Here is a 19,815-nt window from a genome sequence, read left to right on the forward strand (position 1 = left end):
GCCTTTGAAAAATGAATAGAGGGCAATATCTAAATACTGTTCTCTGTTGCTCAAGAAACAGTCGCAGGTAAACATTTTAACTTCTTTGCTTTATAAAATTCAAAGTAACATTCAGCCACTCAAAAATCATCAGAAATCCTAGAAGAATACATTAGTCAGACATGCAGAAGTAAAACAAAAAATGAACACTTGATGTATAACAGAAAGAACACATTCTGAATCCTCTACATTATACAGTGCAGTGTTCTCTCACCGTCCTCCATAATTGACCCTTCTCTATGCCCGCCCCCTCCTTGGTTACTGTTGCAACATCGGAAAACATTTTCCAGTGCCGTCCAATTCCCCATTCAACCACTGACGACATCCCCTCACAATGATCTCAAACTGTGTTTTCTAATACATAATGAAAATAAACATTTGCTCATCAGGAAACTCTTGGGTATGTTGTAGTGGGACTGTCATTACAATTGTTTCCTGAGAACCTGATCAAATTATGCTAGTGGTGCAGCTAGCCACTGAAAGGCTCTGAATTCACTGTCAGCATGCAGTCAAAACTATAACCCCCTTTGGAGCCAACTAGCGCTTTCAAATCATATCCTGAAGTCGACACCAGATAGCAATGTTATGAATACAACTCCTAACTTAGCTAGCTAACATACATTGAGAAAACAAGTTATATTAAGTGGCTAGCTAGCTAGCGTCAGCTACATTTTGGTGACCAATGAGAAAGAGTTAGCTACCCAGCTGAACTAGCAAACAATGTTATTAGTATAATTTCAGATTTGAAAAATACTCAAACAGGCTCTGTATTTCAGGAATCACAGTATCAAGTACTCCTGCTGCACTGTTCAGTTATTTAGCCATTTAGGCAAAATGTTGTTTTTAAAGAAAACTTTTTGCCATAGTCCTCACTGGATTTTATGTGATTTAAACGGGAGCTTGTCGAGTCGGACATGACGACAGTTGCTATCCATTTGAGTGATGCGATTGGTTGCCCAACATTCTGGGGCAGGGCTCAGCAAAAGGGCCAATTGGTCGGTGAAAAGAATCAAGGCTATCCCCCCCCAAAAAAAATGTTAGCACAAAAAATGTGATATAAAATACAATTAACACTTTTACATGTGAAGGTGAACAAATTCAATGATCAAAGAAATTGAATGCAAAAGCACTGCATGATTACAACGGAGGGCTTTTGCCAAGTGCTGTGTTTCCACAAGGTTAGAAAATATCCATCAGTAACCTCAACATACCACATTAGATGCCCAAAATAACCTCCCACCTAATTCTGATCTGGTTATTGTGATTGCCATTAGCTAAGTGAATTAGAATTGCAATGCCTTTACATGTCTACATCTCAACACCTTAGTGTGGCCTCATCTCCCTCCCTGATCAGAATAAAACTGCACAAGTGATAGCATACCCCAGGTGGACTCTGCCATTTTTATTTCACTTTTCCTGATCAGCTCTCCCAGGGACTGTGTCCACAAAGCGTCTCAGAGTAGGTGAGAGCTGATCTAGGATCTGTCCATATAAATCTGATTCATTATGATCTAAAAGGCTAAACTGATCCTAGATAAGCCCTCCTACTCCAAGACACTCTGTGGCTATGGGTCTTGATCCAAACAGAAAGTAAAAAAGGAGACATAAGCACTTCAGGCAACAAAGTTTTACCCTATGTGATAGTGGCCCATCTCCTATCCCTGCTATTCCTGATGCAGGGTAAGCTGTAGCGCCCTCTGCTGGCAGAGCTCAATTCAAAGTTGAGAAATAATTTCATGTCAGGGGGGGACCCTATTTGCTCTTACATAGGGTTCCGGGGTCAAGGAATAGAACCCTGTTTGATGTTGCACAGGAATCTGTGTCCAAAGGACTTGATGTTGCACGCGTCCAGATCAGTGATGTCCCAGTTCAATAACGGACAATAGTTGTGTCAGTCGGAGGTCACTATTTGATGTTGCGTAGGATCCTGCGGCAATGGGTGGTCTTGAGCTCAGCTAGGGCTTTCTCCAGCTCCTGGATGAGGTGCATCAGGGTGGCAGGGTCAGTCTGTAGTACCTTAGCGCTCTTATCACCTCCACTCTCCTCCAGGTGCAGCTTCATAGTCACTGTAGGCTTAACCTGCTGCCGGAGGGCACGACTAGCCAGCTAGAGGAGAGAGATGGGAGGGGGACTTTTTATTTTTACAAACTGAATTGATGTACCATCAAAGAGAGACAAACACAGAAAGACTGCACTCACACACAGGTCTAACTAGCCCCTCTCCCCCCCAAAAAATTGCAGCATTTATTCAATAAAAACTATTTTTCCATGACGTTATCAGGCAGGAATATCGACGTAACTTGTAATGACGTTAGAAGCAACATTTGGTTTTCATCAAAAACTTATTGCGAGCTAGGAGGTGACCTAATAAAGAAATTTGAATATGTCACAAGAATTACATCCCTTAGCCGTGGTATAGTGGCCATATACCACTAGGTATAGGAATGTTAAAACTATTTTCTGGCAATTGTGCCGGATGTTAAGACAAAAAATATAATTAATTAAAGAAATGTATAAAAAAAATGGCCTTTCTACAAGAATGACTTGTCGTTTCAATAGGGATAGGCTACACACTAAAATCTAGGTTTATGATAGTAATTCACCTTTGCCATGGTTTGCTAAATGAGATGTAGGCTGACTATAGCCCCTGATAGGACTACATCTAATTTCAGATCGCCTACAGTAGCCTAGGCAAGACGTAGACTGAACGATTTAGCAGCTTGCTTAGTTCAAATTGACAGAATCATTTATCAAATCAAAATTTGATTGCATACACATATTTAGCAGATGTTATTGCGGGTGTAGTGAAATGCTTGTGTTCCTAGTTCCAACAGTGCAGTAGTATCTAACAATTCACAAATCTGAAAGTAAAAGAATGGAATTAAGAAATGTAAATATTAGGAACGAGCAAAGAGTGTGCAAAGCTGTCATCAAGGCAAAGGGTGGCTACTTTGAAGAACCTAAAATATATTGATATGTTTAACCCTTTTCTGGTTACTACATGATTCCATACATGTTATTTCATAGTTTTGATGTCTTCCTATTATTCTACAATATAGAAAAATAGTACAAATAAAGAAAAACCCTTGAATGAGTAGGTGTGTCAAAACTTGACTGGTACTGTATATGTCTATGTATATATAGGGCAGCAGCCTCTAAGGTGCAGGGTTGAGTAACCGGGTGGAAGCCGGTTAATGATGGCTATTTAACAGTCTGATGGCCTGGAGATAGAGAATCTGTTTTTCAGTCTCAGTCCCAGCGTTGATGCACCTGTACTGACCTCGCCTTTTAGATGGTAGCAGGGTGAACAGGCCGTGGCTTGGGGGTTGGCCTTCCTGTGACATCGGGTGCTGTAGGTGTCCAGGAGGGCCGGTAGTGTGCCCCCCCCGTTGATGCGTTGGGATGACCATACCACCCTCTGGAGAACCGTGCGGTTGCGGGCGGTGTAGTTGCCGTACCAGGCGGTGATACAGCCCGACAGGATGCTCTCAATTGTGCATCTTTAAAGTTTGAGGGTCTTAGGGGCCAAGGCGAATTTCACCACACTGTCTGTGTGGATGGACCATTTCAGATTGTCAGTGATGTGTACAGCAGTCCCATCAATGTGGATGGGGGGGGTGACCCTCTAATCATCTCCTTTGTTTTGTTGACATTGATTGAGATGCTATTTTCCTGGCACCACCCTCCCAGAGCCTTCACCTCCTCCCTGAAGGCGGTCTCGTCATTGTTGGTAAACAAGCCTACTACTTTTGTGTCGTCTGGAAACAAGATGATTGAGTTGGAGGCGTGTCTGGCCACGCAGTCATGGGTGAACAGGGAGTACAGGAGGGGGCTGAGCACACATCCTTGTGAGGCCCCATTGTTGAGGATCAGCGAAGTAGAGGTGTTGTTTCCTACCTTCATCACCTGGGGGCGGCCCGTCAGAAAGTCCAGGACCAGTTGCACAGGGCGGGATTCAGACCCAGGGCCTCAAGCTTAATGATGAGCTTGGAGGCTACTATGGTGAAGGCGGAGCTATAGTCAATGAACAACATTCTTACATAGGTATTCCTCTTGTCCAGATGGGATAGGGAAATGTGCTGACGATTGCCCTATTGGGGCGATAAGCAAATTGAAGTGGGTCTAGGGCGTCAGGTAAGGTGGAGGTAATATGATCCTTGACTAGTCTCAAAGCACTTCATGATGACAGAAGTGAGTACTACGTGGCGATAGTCATTTAGTTTAGTTACCTTTGCTTTCTTGGGTACAGGAACAATGGTAGCCATCTTGAAGCATGTAGGCTCAGCAGACTAAGATAAGGGTTGATTGAATAGGTCTGTAAACACTCCAGCCAGCTGGTCTGCGCATGCTCTGAGGACACGGCTAGGGATGTCGTCTGGGCCGGCAGCCTTGCGAGGTTTAACACGTTTAACTGTCTTACTCACGTCGGCCACAGAGAAGGAGAGCCCACAGTTCTTAGCGGGCCGCGTCGGTGGCACTGTGTTATCCTCAAAGCGGGCAAAGAAGGTGTTTAGCTTGTCCGGAAGCAAGATGTCGGTGTCCGCAACGTGGCTGGTTTTCCTTTTGTAGTCCGTGATTGTCTGTAGACCCTGCCATATACATTTAAGCGTGTTAACCCTCGCAAGGTACCAGCCCAGACGGCATCCCCAGCCGCGTCCTCAGAGCATGCGCAAACCAGCTGGCTGGTATGTTTACGGACATATTCAATCTCTCCCTATTCCAGTATGCTGTCCCTACTTGCTTCAAGACTACACTGTTTGTATTCAAACATATTCCCAGTCACCTTGCCATGGTTAAATGCAGTGGTTCACGTTTTCAGTTTCGCGTAAATACTGCCATTTATCCACGGTTTCTGGTTTGGGTAGGTTTTAATAGTCACAGTGGGAACAACATCCCCTATACACTTCCTGATGAACTCAGTCACCGTGTAAGCCTCAATGTTATTCTCAAAGGCTCCCCGTAACATGAATAGGAGAGGTGAATTTGAGTTACGTGTTTCCCAATAGCCTGCTGAAATAGGCTGCTGAGGATGGGGTCATACTCACTGAATTAAATATTAATAACATGGATATGAACTGAATATGCTTGTCAACAACAGACATTGTATTTTTCCCCCCGGCAGCCTAATCTGTCTGACTGTAGGCCAAAAACCCACAACCAATACATTTTCACCCGCAACATCGTTGTCAAAGTATCCCAATTTGTCAGGGAAACCGCAGACTTAGCAACCCTGCACGCACAAAAAAGCAGACACACAGACAGGCCAACAGAGAGACATGCAGACAGAGAAAACAAACGGACAACAGAGTACCTGAACGTCCAGCCTCCACTCCAGGTTGTGGTAGTGTGGCAGTGAGGGGGTGAGTTCACCCAGGATGTGTCGGATCTCCTTCCTGTTTTCCAGGTAGAGCTGCTGCAGCAGGTGGTTCAGCTCCTCGGTGAAGCCCAGCACCAGCACTGAGTCCTGAAAGTCCACCTCAGAGATCTGCAACACATACACAAGGCAGAGAACAGGCTTAACATGGCAATTCATTCTGAACTCTTCCGAGAGCTGCCTCAATGTAAGTGTGCTAGTTTAGAGACTAGCACACTCCTCTGTCTAACTTCTCACCCCTCAGTGTGTTAGGTGTATGAAGGGTATAGGGCAGGCTCTAGGTACCCACTCACCATGAGTTTGGAGCTCTCGGTGAGCAGGTACATGAGTCCCTCCACACCATGCTGTACGGTCTCTGCGTCAACACTCAGCTTCCCTGAAGGACACAGTGAGGAGGGGAAACTAGTCAGCTACAAGTCTACCATGTAAAACATGTTGAACAAAGAAATGGAATGACAGCTTTACATGGAGAAAATGTTTAGTAGGAAGAGAGAAAATGTTTAGTAGGAAGAAATCATGCAAGCTTGGAAACTGATACTTACTGGCAGCCCCCTCGTAGATCTTAGGGTTTGTTCCCTTTCGCAGGAACTCAACCGCTATTCGTCCAAATTCACCAACCACTGATAAGGAAAAACAAGAAATATTACTCCTCAAACTTGTGGCAATGATCCTGTGACTCCGGTCCAGATCACCATTAGCCTACCACTAGGCTGGACAGCAGCTAGTGAGCGTTAAAGTGTAGGGCCATAAAGCCCACTGGCGGCTGCCCTGGCTAGCCCAATAACGGACTAAAGGAGCCTAACGTTACTCAGTATTTTCCAAGGACTATGTTACCCTATTCATAGACGTGAATTATGTTAGCGCCCATTGATAGCGTCTATTGACTAAAGTATCTTCTCGGACCAGCTTGCTCTAAATATTAATACGCATCGCTTGTGGTACGGTTTTGGAAACCTAAGGAACGTATATTCCATATCAGCGAGAAATTATTTTCAAAAATGAAAAGGTTAAATTACTACACAACTTTTATAGGATTAGGGCTCCCACACGGACATATTACCATGTTACAGACCGAGTGGACGACCGGTGCGTCTCCGAACACCGGTGTCCGTGTATAAACGTAAGACGGACGCCACAAACTTTTTTTTTTTAATGTGATATGAAAGTAAAAGGGAACTGTTTCTATAACCGTACCGCAATTGAGTATCGATTGACGTTTAGATTGAGTATTTTGGCTGCCACAGCCAAGTCGCCTTTAAAAACAGAACATGTAAGGACATAGCACCTATCCCGCCTAGGGTTATATATGAGCACTCCCTTGCTCTGATAGTCTAGTGGCATTTGACATATTGTTATACCCATTAGTCATTTCAGATCCACTCAAGGGGTATAGGTAGCTATGTTGTTTCTGGACAGGCACAGTAACATTATAGGCAGACGGAAATAGCGCACGTTAGCTAGAATAACATCTTGATAACAGACAGGACAATCTATGAATCTATGTTGGATCAAGACTCAATGTTGCACTGTATTCGCTGGTTTAATAACTTTAAAACACAATTAATCTAGCGTTGATTTAGTTAGTCTAATGACAGCTGGTAACATTAGCTAGCTGTCATGCTAACAGTCATATTTACCCGCAGAGTCCACCTCTGGCAGAAACCCCAGGTGCTCCTTATGTTCGTCAGATAACACCAACAGCATTATTATAAGTTATAGTCTAACTCTTATTGTGCAAAGTCGACAAAATGTACCTACTACAGAATGAAATGTTGACTTTTATCAGTTAGCTAACTAGGCTGATCAAAATCACATGACCACCAGGATCAGAATTCTGCAGCCCATACAATTCGAAAGAAACAAAGTTGCAGCAGAAAAAAGGTTCCGGATTCCTGCCGCACTGGCCTGCTTCTATTTGTCCTGTTACAAGTATTTTAATGTAAATATATTTCTTGCATATCCCAACTCCCCCTAAGACACCCACAGGGGTGTCACGGCCAGGGCCACCATTGACACGTTAAATGCCTTGCTCAAGGGCACAGCAACAGATGTACATTTTTTTTCCACCTCTTAAACTCTGGCATTTAAACCGGCAACCATTCGGTTACTGGCCCAACACTCTAACCTCGAGGCAGGACATTGTAATGACATGGGTGTTGAAATGAAGTTGTTGAAATTATCACTATTCTGTCTGGTTTTCATCACAATAGGCCACACTATCACCAGGCACTTGAGGGGCTTCACATTTTTGAGTTTTTAAACAGTGATAACAACCTTGCCATTCCAACCTTGTGATGTCTGGAGGCTGAAGAAAACACCGCTTTCAAGTAGGCTTCCTGCACGCAGTGGTGGAAGAAGTACCCAATTGTCATACTTGAGTAAGGAAAAAGTACCCAATTGTCATACTTGAGTAAAAGTAAAGATACCTTAATAGAAAATCACTCAAGTAAAAATGAAAGTCACCCAGTAAAATACTACTTGAGTAAAAGTCTAAAAGTATTTGGTTTTAAATATACTTAAATATCAAAAGTAAATGTAATTGCTATAATATACTTAAGTATTTTAAGTAAAAGTATAAATCATTTCAAATTCCTTATATTAAGTAAACCAGACAGCATCATTTTATTGTTTTTATGGGGAGCCAACACTCAGACATCATTTACAAACAAAACATTTGTGTTTAGTGAATCTGCCAGATCAGAGGTAGTAGGGATGACCAGGGATGTTCTCTGTTTAGTGAATCTACCAGATCAGAGGTAGTAGGGATGACCAGGGATGTTCTCTGTTTAGTGAATCTACCAGATCAGAGGTAGTAGGGATGACCAGGGATGTTTCTGTTTTGAATCTACCAGATCAGAGGTAGTAGGGATGACCAGGGATGTTCTCTGTTTATTTGCCAGATCAGAGGTAGTAGGGATGACCAGGGATTTATTTACCAGATTTAGGGATGACCAGGGATGTTCTCTGTTTAGTGAATCTACCAGATCAGAGGTAGTAGGGATGACCAGGGATGTTCTCTGTTTATTTTCAGAGGTAGTAGGGATGACCAGGGATGTTCTCTGTTTAGTGAATCTACCAGATCAGAGGTAGTAGGGATGACCAGGGATGTTCTCTGTTTAGTGAATCTACCAGATCAGAGGTAGTAGGGATGACCAGGGATGTTCTCTGTTTAGTGAATCTACCAGATCAGAGGTAGTAGGGATGACCAGGGATGTTCTCTGTTTAGTGAATCTACCAGATCAGAGGTAGTAGGGATGACCAGGGATGTTCTCTGTTTAGTGAATCTGCCAGATCAGAGGTAGTAGGGATGACCAGGGATGTTCTCTGTTTAGTGAATCTACCAGATCAGAGGCAAAGTGGATTTTTATTTTTTTTACCTTTATTTATTTTATTTATTTAACTAGGCAAGTCAGTTAAGAACAAATTCTTATTTTCAATGACAGCCTAGGAACAGTGGGTTAACTGTCTGTTCAGGGGCAGAACGACAGTTGTACCTTGTCAGCTCAGGGGTTTGAACTTGCAACCTTCCGGTTACTAGTCCAACACTCTAACCACTAGGTTAGCCTGCCGGATGACTAGGGATGTTCTCTTCTCTGTGTGAATTACACAGGGTGGGTAACTCCAGTCCTCAAGGCCTGATTGTTGTCACACTTTTTCTCCATCCCTAGTGTAACCGATGCGAAATGGCTAGCCAGTTAGCGGTGGTGAGCGCTAATAGCGTTTCGATCGGTGACGTCACTCGCTCTGAGACCTTGAAGTAGTTGTTCCCCTTGCTCTGCAAGGGCCGCGGCTTTTGAGGAGCGATGGGTAACGATGCTTTTGAGGAGCGATGGGTAACGATGCTTCGCGGGTGTCAGCTGTCTATGTGTGCAGAGGGGTTCGAGCCCAGGTAGGGGCGAGGGGACGGACTAAATAATACTGTTACACTAGCAAACACAGCGGGTTAATCAAATTGCATTCTAAACTGAAGGTCATGATTAGGTGATAGTTGGGACTGGGTCAAAACTGTGACACCTCGAGGACTGGAATTTCCCACCCCTTTAAGCATTCTAAATGTAACAAGTACTTTTGGGTGTCAGGAATAATGTATGGAGTAAAAAGTACATTATTGTCTTTAGGGATGTAATGAAGTAAAAGTTGTCAAAAATATAAATAAAGTAAAGTACAGATACCTAAAAAAAACAACTACTTAAGTAGTACTTTCAAGTATTTTTTACTTAAGTACTTTACACCACTGCGTACATGTCTACACTCCACTTCTACTTGTTTTGTCTATGACTTTCTATTAGTTGTACTGTACCACACTCTTGCAGTGCATAGCATTTATAGATATTTTTAAAGAATCACTGGAATTAACAATTCCTCCATTGTGAAGTCAACAGCACCGAGGAACTGTAATAAACATAATTCTGAACAGATGGGTGAATGCCTATGAATGAACATTTACCCGTTAATTTAAAAAAAACTTTGTCTCCCTTTACTCGGTTTAAGAATTTTTTTTATGAGTACAAGCTTTTGTCAGTAATGTGTCATCAGTAAAGGACATGAACCTGAACGTAGCTAGACAAGTTAGCAACTCTAGCCCAGACTTTAGAGTTGCTTTCCAGTTTTTTATTTTATTTAAGAAAATAAAAGTCTAGAGCTTGTTTTAGAACTGCATTCAATAATGGCGTGATACCAGTAGATGACGTAGTATAGGCTTGGGCCTTTAGCAAATGACTTGTGTGAGAATGATAAAGACACAGAAGAGCCTTGTCTAGAATAACCGCCTGAGATGCAAAATAAAAAATAAATATTGTTTAGGCTAGGCCTATTTTGCCAGCTATATATGCCATGCTGTTGTGTGTTATTTAATAGCCATATAATTGCATAATTTGTTTTTACAGTCACATGGGGCTATTGTGGTGATCATGTAACCTAATGAATCACACTTTCTCCAGTATTTGGGAGCACAGACTGTAGGCCTTATGTGGTGCAAGGGCAACAACCTCTCCCTCAACGTGATCAAGACAAAGGAGATGATTGTGTACTACAGGAAAAGGAGGACCGAGCACACCCTCATTCTCATCAACGCGGGCTGTAGTGGAGCAGGTTGAGAGCTTCAAGTTCCTTGGTGTCCACATCACCAACAAACTAACATGGTCCAAGCACACCAAGACGGTTGTGAAGAGGGCACGACAAAACCTATTCCTCATCAGAAGACTGAAAAGTTTTGGCATGGGTCCTCAGTGGTTGCATCACTGCCTGGTATGGCAACTGCTCGGCCTCCGACCGCAAGGCACTACAGAGGGGCCAAGCTTCCTGCCATCCTCAGTACCTCTATACTAGGCAGTGTCAGAGGAAGGCCCTAAAAATGGTCAAAGACTCCAGCCACCCTAGTCATAAACTGTTCTCTCTGATATATTTAGCGGCCTGTGAGCTAGGGTCTCTTTTTAAAGGGAGCTTCATAATAAAAAAGTTATAAAAGACAAATAAAGTTACACAATTATTCCACAAGACACCAGTACCCAAAATTATAGCCTAAATTGCAATGCCTATGTTGAATGTTGAAGGCCTATTTTTTTTTATGTGGATAGGCCTAAATTAAACATGGACACACATGGATTTCAATAAACGTATGGATGAGACTGTTCAATTCTCTTTGATTTAGTTCCTATTGCAACTCAAGACAAAAGACTGAATGGACGACAAAGTGACTGAACTGAACTGATGTTCAGAAATGTTGGAATGACGAGGTTCACGCATGCTCTGCACTTTACTTGGCTACTAGGCAAAGAGGCCTACATTAAGGGTATAATGACTATGGCTGCATGACTCCAGAAGGGTATCTTCTGAGGCTGAGGGGTGTTTTACCGAAGGCGCATGGTGCTGTGGTGCTGCATGGAGATCACAAGCTCTCGTGCTTCTACACCTGCATTGCTTGCTGTTTGGGGTTTTAGGCTGGGTTTCTGTACAGCACTTTGAGATATCAGCTGATGTACGAAGGGCTATATAAATACATTTGATTTGATTTTGATTTGATTCAACTGGGCAGCAGTATCGCGATGGAGGGAATAGCCTATAGGGAGACTACCTAAGACCACAGCAACAGAGTTATTGTAAAGTTTGGGGGAAAGCTTATGCCAGACTGTTTTACCTCTCCCTTGTTCATTTCAAAGTCTGTATGTTCATGAGCCGATTCATATAAATCATGTCACATTATTTTAAATTCATATTAACCCCTCCTACAAAATATTATTTGGCAAGATTGATTAAGTGATTAAATAAATATCAAAATATTCAAAAATATATATATTTTAAGTGGCCAAGACTCCAGTGGTCATACATAATTTATAGATTCACCAAACATAGAATAATAATCAATGTTTCATTATTCCTGGTAGCCTAGTGATTAGCGCGTTGGGCCAGTAACTGAAAAGTTGCTGAATCAAATCCCAGAGGTGACAAGGTGTTTTGAGCAAGGCAGTTAACCTACTGTTAACCGGGCGCCGAAGTTGTTGATGTCGATTATGGCAGCCCGCCCCTCTCTGATTCAGTTGAATGCATTCAGTTGTACAGCTGACTAGGTATCTCCATTTCCCTTCTACTGGTTATGATTGCAGACAGAGCCCAGAAATGGGATGGTGCAATATTGAATTAGTCATATTTTGGTGCATGAGTGGGGATGTTCTTTAGCATTCGGCCATCAGATTAGCCACCAAATGCTCCTTATAAGACACATCACTGCACTCTATACTCCTCTGTAAACTGGTCATCTCTGTGCTGCCTACCATGTTGTGTTGTCATGTGTTGATGCCATGCTATGTTGTTGTCTTAGGTCTCTCTTTATGTAGTGTTGTCTCTCTTGTTGTGATGTGTATTTTTAATTTTTAATGCCAGCCCCCTCAGGAGACCTTTTGGTAGGCCTTCATTTTATTCCTAGCAGACTGAAACTTCACTGTTGTAGGCATAATACAGCTAGTGCTATCTGGACTTGCGCTGGCAAACAAATGCATTACATTAGCTACCTAAATGTGAAGCAAACTAAACTGAGTCATAGAGAATGGAGACTTTTAACTTGAAAACGTGCAGGATGTCTCTTTCCGGTTTCCCCGAATTCCGTTTTTCTTTTTTATACGGTGTTAAACTTGTTCGGGTAGCGCTCCTCACAGGCGGTTTGGTATAAAACATTTTGTGAGTTGAGATGATACTGCCAAAACTCGGAAAGTTATTATTGTACGTGAGAACTGCAACACAAGATTTGTTCAAGGCTAACATTTTAGACCGTAATCGTAACATGGTGTTTGTATGTTCACAGATTAAATTTCACGTTTACGTTCATATTTCACGCATGGCTTTTCTTACGATCCTAACAATTTATGTATGGATTTTCTAACGACTCGTATAGTAAATTACCAGTCAAAAGTTTGACCACACCTTCTCATTCAAGGTTTTTTTTTTAGTATTTACAGCATTGTAGAATAATAGTGAGGACATCAAAACTATGAAATAAAACATATGGAAGTAACCAAAAAAAACGTGTTAAACAAATCTAAATATTTTATATTTGAGATTCTTCAAAGTATGGGCGTGGCAGATCTTACAACACCCGGATAAGTATTTTACAGTATCAATTTAACCACATATGTTCTATCAGTCTGTCAATCGCTGACATAGCACAAAACCATTGGTTGACGCATGCGACATAGCAGACTGATATAACATATGTGGTTAAATTGATACTGTAAAATACTTATCCGGGTGTTGTAAGATCTGCCACGCCCATTTTGTCAGCCCAGAGGATATCCTTTTTTATTTTATTAAGAACATATCAATACAGAGAGTACATGAGGAACAGATTATATACAATGGACAATCGATCTAGGGGGCGGGGCTGGGGGCGGGGCTAAGGGGTACAATATCACATTACACAAAGACCTTAAGGGACATACATACACTTATTATTCTAACAGCTTTTTTGTTAGTAGAGTATTTAATTGTCTTAAAATACAGTTCCATTTTTTCTTTTTGTAGGGTAAGAAAATGTGTTTTTTTTGTTTGTAAATTTACATTTGTGAATATGACATTTTGCCAAAAGCATAATGAAATGAATTACATAAAAATGTTTCAGCTTACTCCTATCGTAGGTAATGAATCCAAGCAGTTCATCTCTCCACAATAGTGTAAGACCTTCATAAAAGTGTTCAATTATAAATCTACTGATGTCTTGCCCCAGTTTTCTTACATGAATACAATGCCAAAAAAAGATGCAACACTGTTTCTGGATGGTCATTACAAAATTAGCAATTTGAGTTGATGTTTTCCTTAAACTTCTTCATATAGTGGTTGGCAGGATCATTTTTATGAATAATTTTAAAGGAAACTTCCTTAATTTTGTTAACAAGTAGGTATGTGTGTGGCAACATCCAAACTTTTTTCCAACAGATATTATCAATAAATCCTTTCCAATAAGGCATGACATTAGGTATAGATACAACATCCTGCTGAAACAAGGTTTGTATCGCTCTGTTGTTGAATGGACTAAAAGAGAAACAAATCTTTCCGACTGATGAGTCAACAGAGTCAATAGGAGGTAGGTTCTGAGGGTCAGGTCTTGACACGTTCCTGAATAACAGAGCAACACCTGAGGGAATGGCATCTAAAACAATTGCAAAATCTTTAGGTGTTACAGGGACCTTGTAAAGTGATAAGAATTCCTTATAACTGAGTAAAAGACCCTCTGCATTTACCAGTTGGCTCACCAATAGGATATTATTTCAGAACCAATATTCTAAAAACAAAGAAGTCTTTTTATACAATATATCCCGATTATTCCATATATAATATCTGTGTGGAGAAAAATCGTGTTTATAAATTAAGGACCATGACAAGAAAACCTGCCGATGAAAAACAGAAAGTTTCACTGGAACTTAGTCAATATTATAATTTGCAAAACAAGATGAAGTTAAGGCCACTAAAAGTAGAGAATACATGATGAGGAATAAAATTCCAGATAGAAGTGGGTCTTCTTAGAAATTGTTTTATCCAATTGATCTTAAAAGTATTATTTAAAGTATTAAAGTCCATAAAATTCAGTCCGCCATTTTCACAAGTGTTCATCACAACAGTTTTCCTAATGTAATGGGTACAGTTTCTCCACAGAAAGTTGAAAAGCATCTGGTCTATCTCCTTGCTTATTTTACTGTCAAGATATAAAGATAGAGCAGCGTATGTTAGTCTAGAGATACCTTCAGCCTTGGTTATTACGACTCTACCTTTTAAAGATAAGTCCCTCTGTAGCCATTGATTTAGCTTCTTCTGGGTTTTTTAAATAAGAGGGTTCAAATTGAGTAAGCCTCTAGACTTCTGATCCTTTGTAATGGTTATGCCTAAATATGGAAGTTCTTCTTTTACTGGAATACCATAATATGAAGGTGTCACAATATTTGACAGCTATGAGTTCACACTTATTAATGTTAATATCACATTGATCGATATGGGAATCCCTTCAACCCCTTTTCCTTCCACTCCTCTTCTCCCGGATGTCACAGTCAACTCCACACAGGATGCAGCTGTGGAACAGCAGTAGTACAGTCTGTAAAACCCAGAGGCGCAACATCACAAGACTTCCGGGAACGCTTGCGAAGCAGACTTGGCAGACCAGGCTGGGGTTTGAGAAGGCAATGAGAGAAGTGTAAAAAATATATATATTTCTTCGTAAATATAAAAATATGTTTACCTATAAGGCACACCCTAGTTTCTAGCCAATGTCTTAAGTAGCTTAACGTGTTATCACTCCAACCACGTGAAAGTGACAAACTGACACGCAGATTTTTTGTTGTTGTCAAAAACAACTTTACGTCGGAGTAAAATTTAAAATTGCTGATGTAAAATTTAAAATTGCGTGACTAAGACCTCTGCAAAAACATCAAAATTAATTACAGATTTCTTGATTTATCTTAGATTCATTAAGACTATTTTGAAATGTATACTGGCTATGTTGTTGCTACGGCGGCTCAAGAGGGACAAACATGATATCTACACTGAACAAAAATATAAATGCACATGCACCAATTTCAAAGATGTTACTGTGTTACATTTCATATAAGGAAGTCAGTGAATTGAAATAAATTAGGCCAGAATCTAAGGGTTTCACGTGACTGGGAATACAGATATGCATCTTTTGGTCACCTTAAAAAAAATACCTTAAAAAAAGTATGGGTCATGGATCAGAAAAACAGTCAGGATCTAGTGTGACCATCATTTGCCTCATGCAGCGCTACACATCTTCTTCACATAGAGTTGATCAGGCTGTTGATTGTGGCCTGTGGAATGTTGTCCCACTCCTCTTCAATGGCTGTGAGAAGTTGCTGGATATTGGCAGGAACAAGAACACGCTGTTGTATACGTCGATCCAGAGCATCCCAAACATGCTCAATGGGTGACATGTCTGGTGAGTATGCAGGCCATGGAAGAACTGGGACATTTTCAGCTTCCAGGAATTGTGTACAGATCCTTGTGACATGGGGTCGTGCATTATCATGCTGAAACATGAGGGGATGGCAGCAGATGAATGGCACAACAATCGGCCTCAGGATCTCGTCACGGTATCTCTCTGCATTCAAATTGCCATTGATAAAATGAAATTGTGTTCGTTGTCTGTAGCTTATGCCTGCCCATACCATAACCCCACCATAGGGCACTCTGGTCACAACGTTGACATCAGCAAACCGCTCGCCCACTTGACGCCATACACGCTGTCTGCCATCTACCCAGTACAGTTGAAAACAGGAATCATCCATGAAGAGGACACTTCTCCAACGTGCCAGTGGCTATTGAAGGTTAACATTTGCCCACTGAAGTCGGTTACGATGCTGAACTGCAGTCAGGTCAAGACACTGGTGAGGACGTGGAGCACCCAGATGAGCTTCCCTGAGACGGTTTCTGACAGTTGGTGCAGAAATGATTTAGTTGTACAAACCCTCAGATTCATCAGCTGTCCAGGTGGCTGGTCTCAGATGATCTGTTAGGTGAAGAAGCCGTGGAGGTCCTGGGCTGGCGTAGTTTGACGTGGTCTGCAGTTGTGAAGCTGGTTGGACGTACTGACACATTTTCTAAAAATTAGATAGGAGGCGGCTTATGGTAGAGAAATTAACATTAAATTCTCTGGCAACAGCTCTGGTGGACATTCCTGCAGTCAATATGCCAATTGCACGCTCCCTTAAAACTTGAGAGATCTGTGGCATTGTTGTGTGACAAAACTGCACATTTTAGTGGCTTTTTAATGTGCCCAGCACAAGGTGCACCTGTGTAATGATCATGCTGTTTAATCTGCTTCTTGATATGCCACACCTGTCAGGTGGATGGATTATCTTAGCAAACGAGAAATGCTCACTAACAGGGATGTAAACAAATTTGTGCACAGAATTTGAGAGAAATATTCATTCTGTCCGTATGGAACATTTCTGGGATCTTTTATTCCAGCAAATGAAACACGGGACCAACATTTTACATGTTGTGTTTATATTTTTGTTCAGTGTATAAACCCTTGATTGCTGATGCTATGCATTGGCCAGTAGTGAAAGGCTTTGAAGCCACCAATAGATGCAGTCCTCCATAGGAATGAATGGAATCCGGGGCGGATCCGGCCTGCGGGTGGTTTGAGTATTTAAAAAAATATAATAAGAATTTACTTTTGGTGGTCAACGAACTCAATGTACTTCAAAATCTAAACTGTGTAGTAATGATAATGAACTTACAGTTTCTCACTAATTATCATCTAAATGAAAGATAAACCAGAGGTTCTCAACTGGTTTTGCATCGGGACCCAAATTGAACCAGGTTGTCTCAGCTGCGATCTGATATTTGCATCGCCAAAATACAATCTGGAAAAGTATTTTTTTATGCTATATTAATGACACGGGAACAACATTCCCTCCTCTTTCATCATTAAGAATTTCATTAAGAATTATATTTAGCCCATATTCTTGATGAAAATTTTTAATAAACTCACTGGTTTGCGACCACAAATCAACCGAAATAGCATTGCTAATAGCTCAATATTTGAAATACTGTGATAGAAGAAAAAAATGTAGAGATTAAATTATTTAACATTTTGCAAGTTCATTATCATTTTTTTTTTGTACACACTTTCGACCTGGTTTAAGTCGTTTATGTAAAGACTGGAGTATTTTTGTTATTTAGTTATTATTATTTTTTACTCAGACACCAACAACCCATTCAAAACCTCCTGAGACCCAAATTTGGGCCGCGACCCACCAGTTGAGAATCACTGAGCAAGACAGCCAGAAAGAATCGAAAATTCCAACAATGACAGAAAGAAATGACATAATTTTTTTCACATTTGGACGGCGATGAAATGTAACCAATTTTCTGTGCGGCCCCCCGGGACAAAATGAGTTTGACACTTCTGCTGTACTGTTTTTGGCAGTAGTGCTGTAGCCTGGTCGACTCCCCGGGCCAGGTGCCAGAGCATTTTAGTGGGCTGGCCTAGTGTCTTTGGTATTCCAACTGGGCCAATCACAGGTCCCCATGAGCTTGTAGTCTACTGCCGTCATGTGGGCTCAACTTGTATGCCACAGACAAATATGAATTCACAATAGTTTTTGAAGTTTTAAACCTCAATTTGAGTTGGATTGTAAATATCAGCAAAATAACAAGTATTACAGAAGCAGCTGTCATATAGAAAGTACTACAATATCTCTAGACATCACAATTACATTCACCCTACATAACCACAGCTGTGCAAACCTTTTCCTACTTATACTGAACAAAAATATAAATGCAACATGCAACAATTTCAACAATTGTACGTAGTTACAGTTCATATAAGGAAATCAGTCAATTAAAATAAATTCATGAGGCTCTAATTTATGGATAAATGAATGGGTAATATGTTTTTCCCCCACAAAAGGACTTTAGTACATACATAAATACTCCTGTTTCATCAGCTGTCCAGGTGGCTGGTCTCGGATGATCCCGAAGGTGGAGAAGCTGGATGGGGAGATCCTGGGCTGGCAGGGTTACATGTGGTCTGTGGTTGTGAGGCCGGCTGGGCGTACTGTCAAATTCTCTAAAACGACTTGAGGCAGCTTATGGTAGAGAAATTCACATTCAGTTCTCTGGCAACAGCTCTGTCGGACATTCCTGCAGTCAGCATGCCACATTGCACACACCCTCAAAACTTGAGACATTTGTGTTGTGTGACAAAACTGCATATTTTATAGTGGCCTTCTATTGTTCCCAGCACAAGGTGAACCTTTGTAATGATCATGCTGTTTAATCAGCTTCTTGATATGCCACACCTGTCAGGTGGATGGATTATCTTGGAAACGGATAAATGCTCATTAACAGGGATGTCCAGTAATTTGTGCACACAATTTCTGAGATTTTTCATTTCAGCTAATCAAACTGGAGGCAGCAGGTAGCCCAGTGGATAGAGCGTTGGGCCAGTAACTGAAAAGTTGCTGGATCGAATCCCCGAGCTGATCTGTCATTCCGCCCCTGAACAAGGCAATGAACCCATAGTTCCCCGGTAGGCCGTCCTTGTAAATAATAATTTGTTCTTAACTGACTTGCCTAGTTAAAAAGTTAAATAAATAAAATAACCAACAGATGTATACAGTACCATTCAAAAGTTTGGACACCTACTCATTCAAGGGTTTTTATTTCTACATTGTAGAATAATAGTGAAGACATTGAAATTATGAAGGAACACATGGAATCATGTAGTAACCAACAGTGTTAAACAAATCAAAATCTGTTTTTTACACTGCTCAAAAAAATAAAGGGAACACTTAAAACAACACAAGTTAACTCCAAGTCAATCACACTTCTGTGAAATCAAACTGTCCACTTAGGGAGCAACAATTGATTGACAATAAACTTCACATGCTGTTGTGCAAATGGAATAGACAACAGGTGGAAATAGGCAATTAGCAAGACACCCCCAATAAAGGAGTGGTTCTGCAGGTGGTGACCACAGACCACTTCTCAGTTCCTATGCTTCCTGGCTGATGTTTTGGTCACTTTTGAATGCTGGCGGTGCTTTCACTCTAGTGGTAGCATGAGACGGAGTCTACAACCCACACAAGTGGCTCAGGTAGTGCAGCTCATCCAGGATGGGACATCAATGCGAGCTGTGGAAGAAGGTTTGCTGTGTCTGTCAGCGTAGTGTCCAGAGCATGGAGGCGCTACCAGGAGACAGGCCAGTACATCAGGAGACGTGGAGGAGGGCAACAACCCAGCAGCAGGACCGCTACCTCTGCCTTTGTGCAAGGAGGAGCAGGAGGAGCACTGCCAGAGCCCTGCAAAATTACCTCCAGCAGGCCACAAATGTGCATGTGTCTGCTCAAACGGTCAGAAACAGACTCCATGAGGGTGGTATGAGGGCCCAACGTTCA

The 19,815-nt window shown here is 41.5% G+C and overlaps 1 protein-coding gene across 2 annotated transcripts; it reads right to left on the minus strand.

Moving 5' to 3' along the window:
• Nucleotides 1–70: 70 nt before the first annotated feature.
• On the minus strand, nucleotides 71–7,269 carry commd2 (COMM domain containing 2). Of its 2 annotated transcripts, none has more exons than XM_024422395.2 (5): nucleotides 7,051–7,269; nucleotides 5,956–6,033; nucleotides 5,707–5,789; nucleotides 5,351–5,524; nucleotides 71–2,145 (listed from the first exon to the last, which is right to left on the minus strand). In XM_024422395.2, the coding sequence occupies exons 1-5, from the start codon at nucleotides 7,115–7,117 to the stop codon at nucleotides 1,945–1,947; spliced, it is 603 nt and encodes a 200-aa protein (XP_024278163.1). In that variant the 5' UTR covers nucleotides 7,118–7,269; the 3' UTR covers nucleotides 71–1,944. The 2 variants fall into 2 exon arrangements, with proteins under 2 accessions (XP_024278163.1, XP_024278164.1); XM_024422396.2 differs by having other exon boundaries at nucleotides 7,172–7,262.
• Between the last annotated feature and the right edge of the window lie 12,546 nt (nucleotides 7,270–19,815).

The sequence above is a fragment of the Oncorhynchus tshawytscha genome, linkage group LG05, assembly GCF_018296145.1.
Source record: "Oncorhynchus tshawytscha isolate Ot180627B linkage group LG05, Otsh_v2.0, whole genome shotgun sequence".
In the NCBI taxonomy this organism is placed as follows: Eukaryota; Metazoa; Chordata; class Actinopteri; order Salmoniformes; family Salmonidae; genus Oncorhynchus; species Oncorhynchus tshawytscha.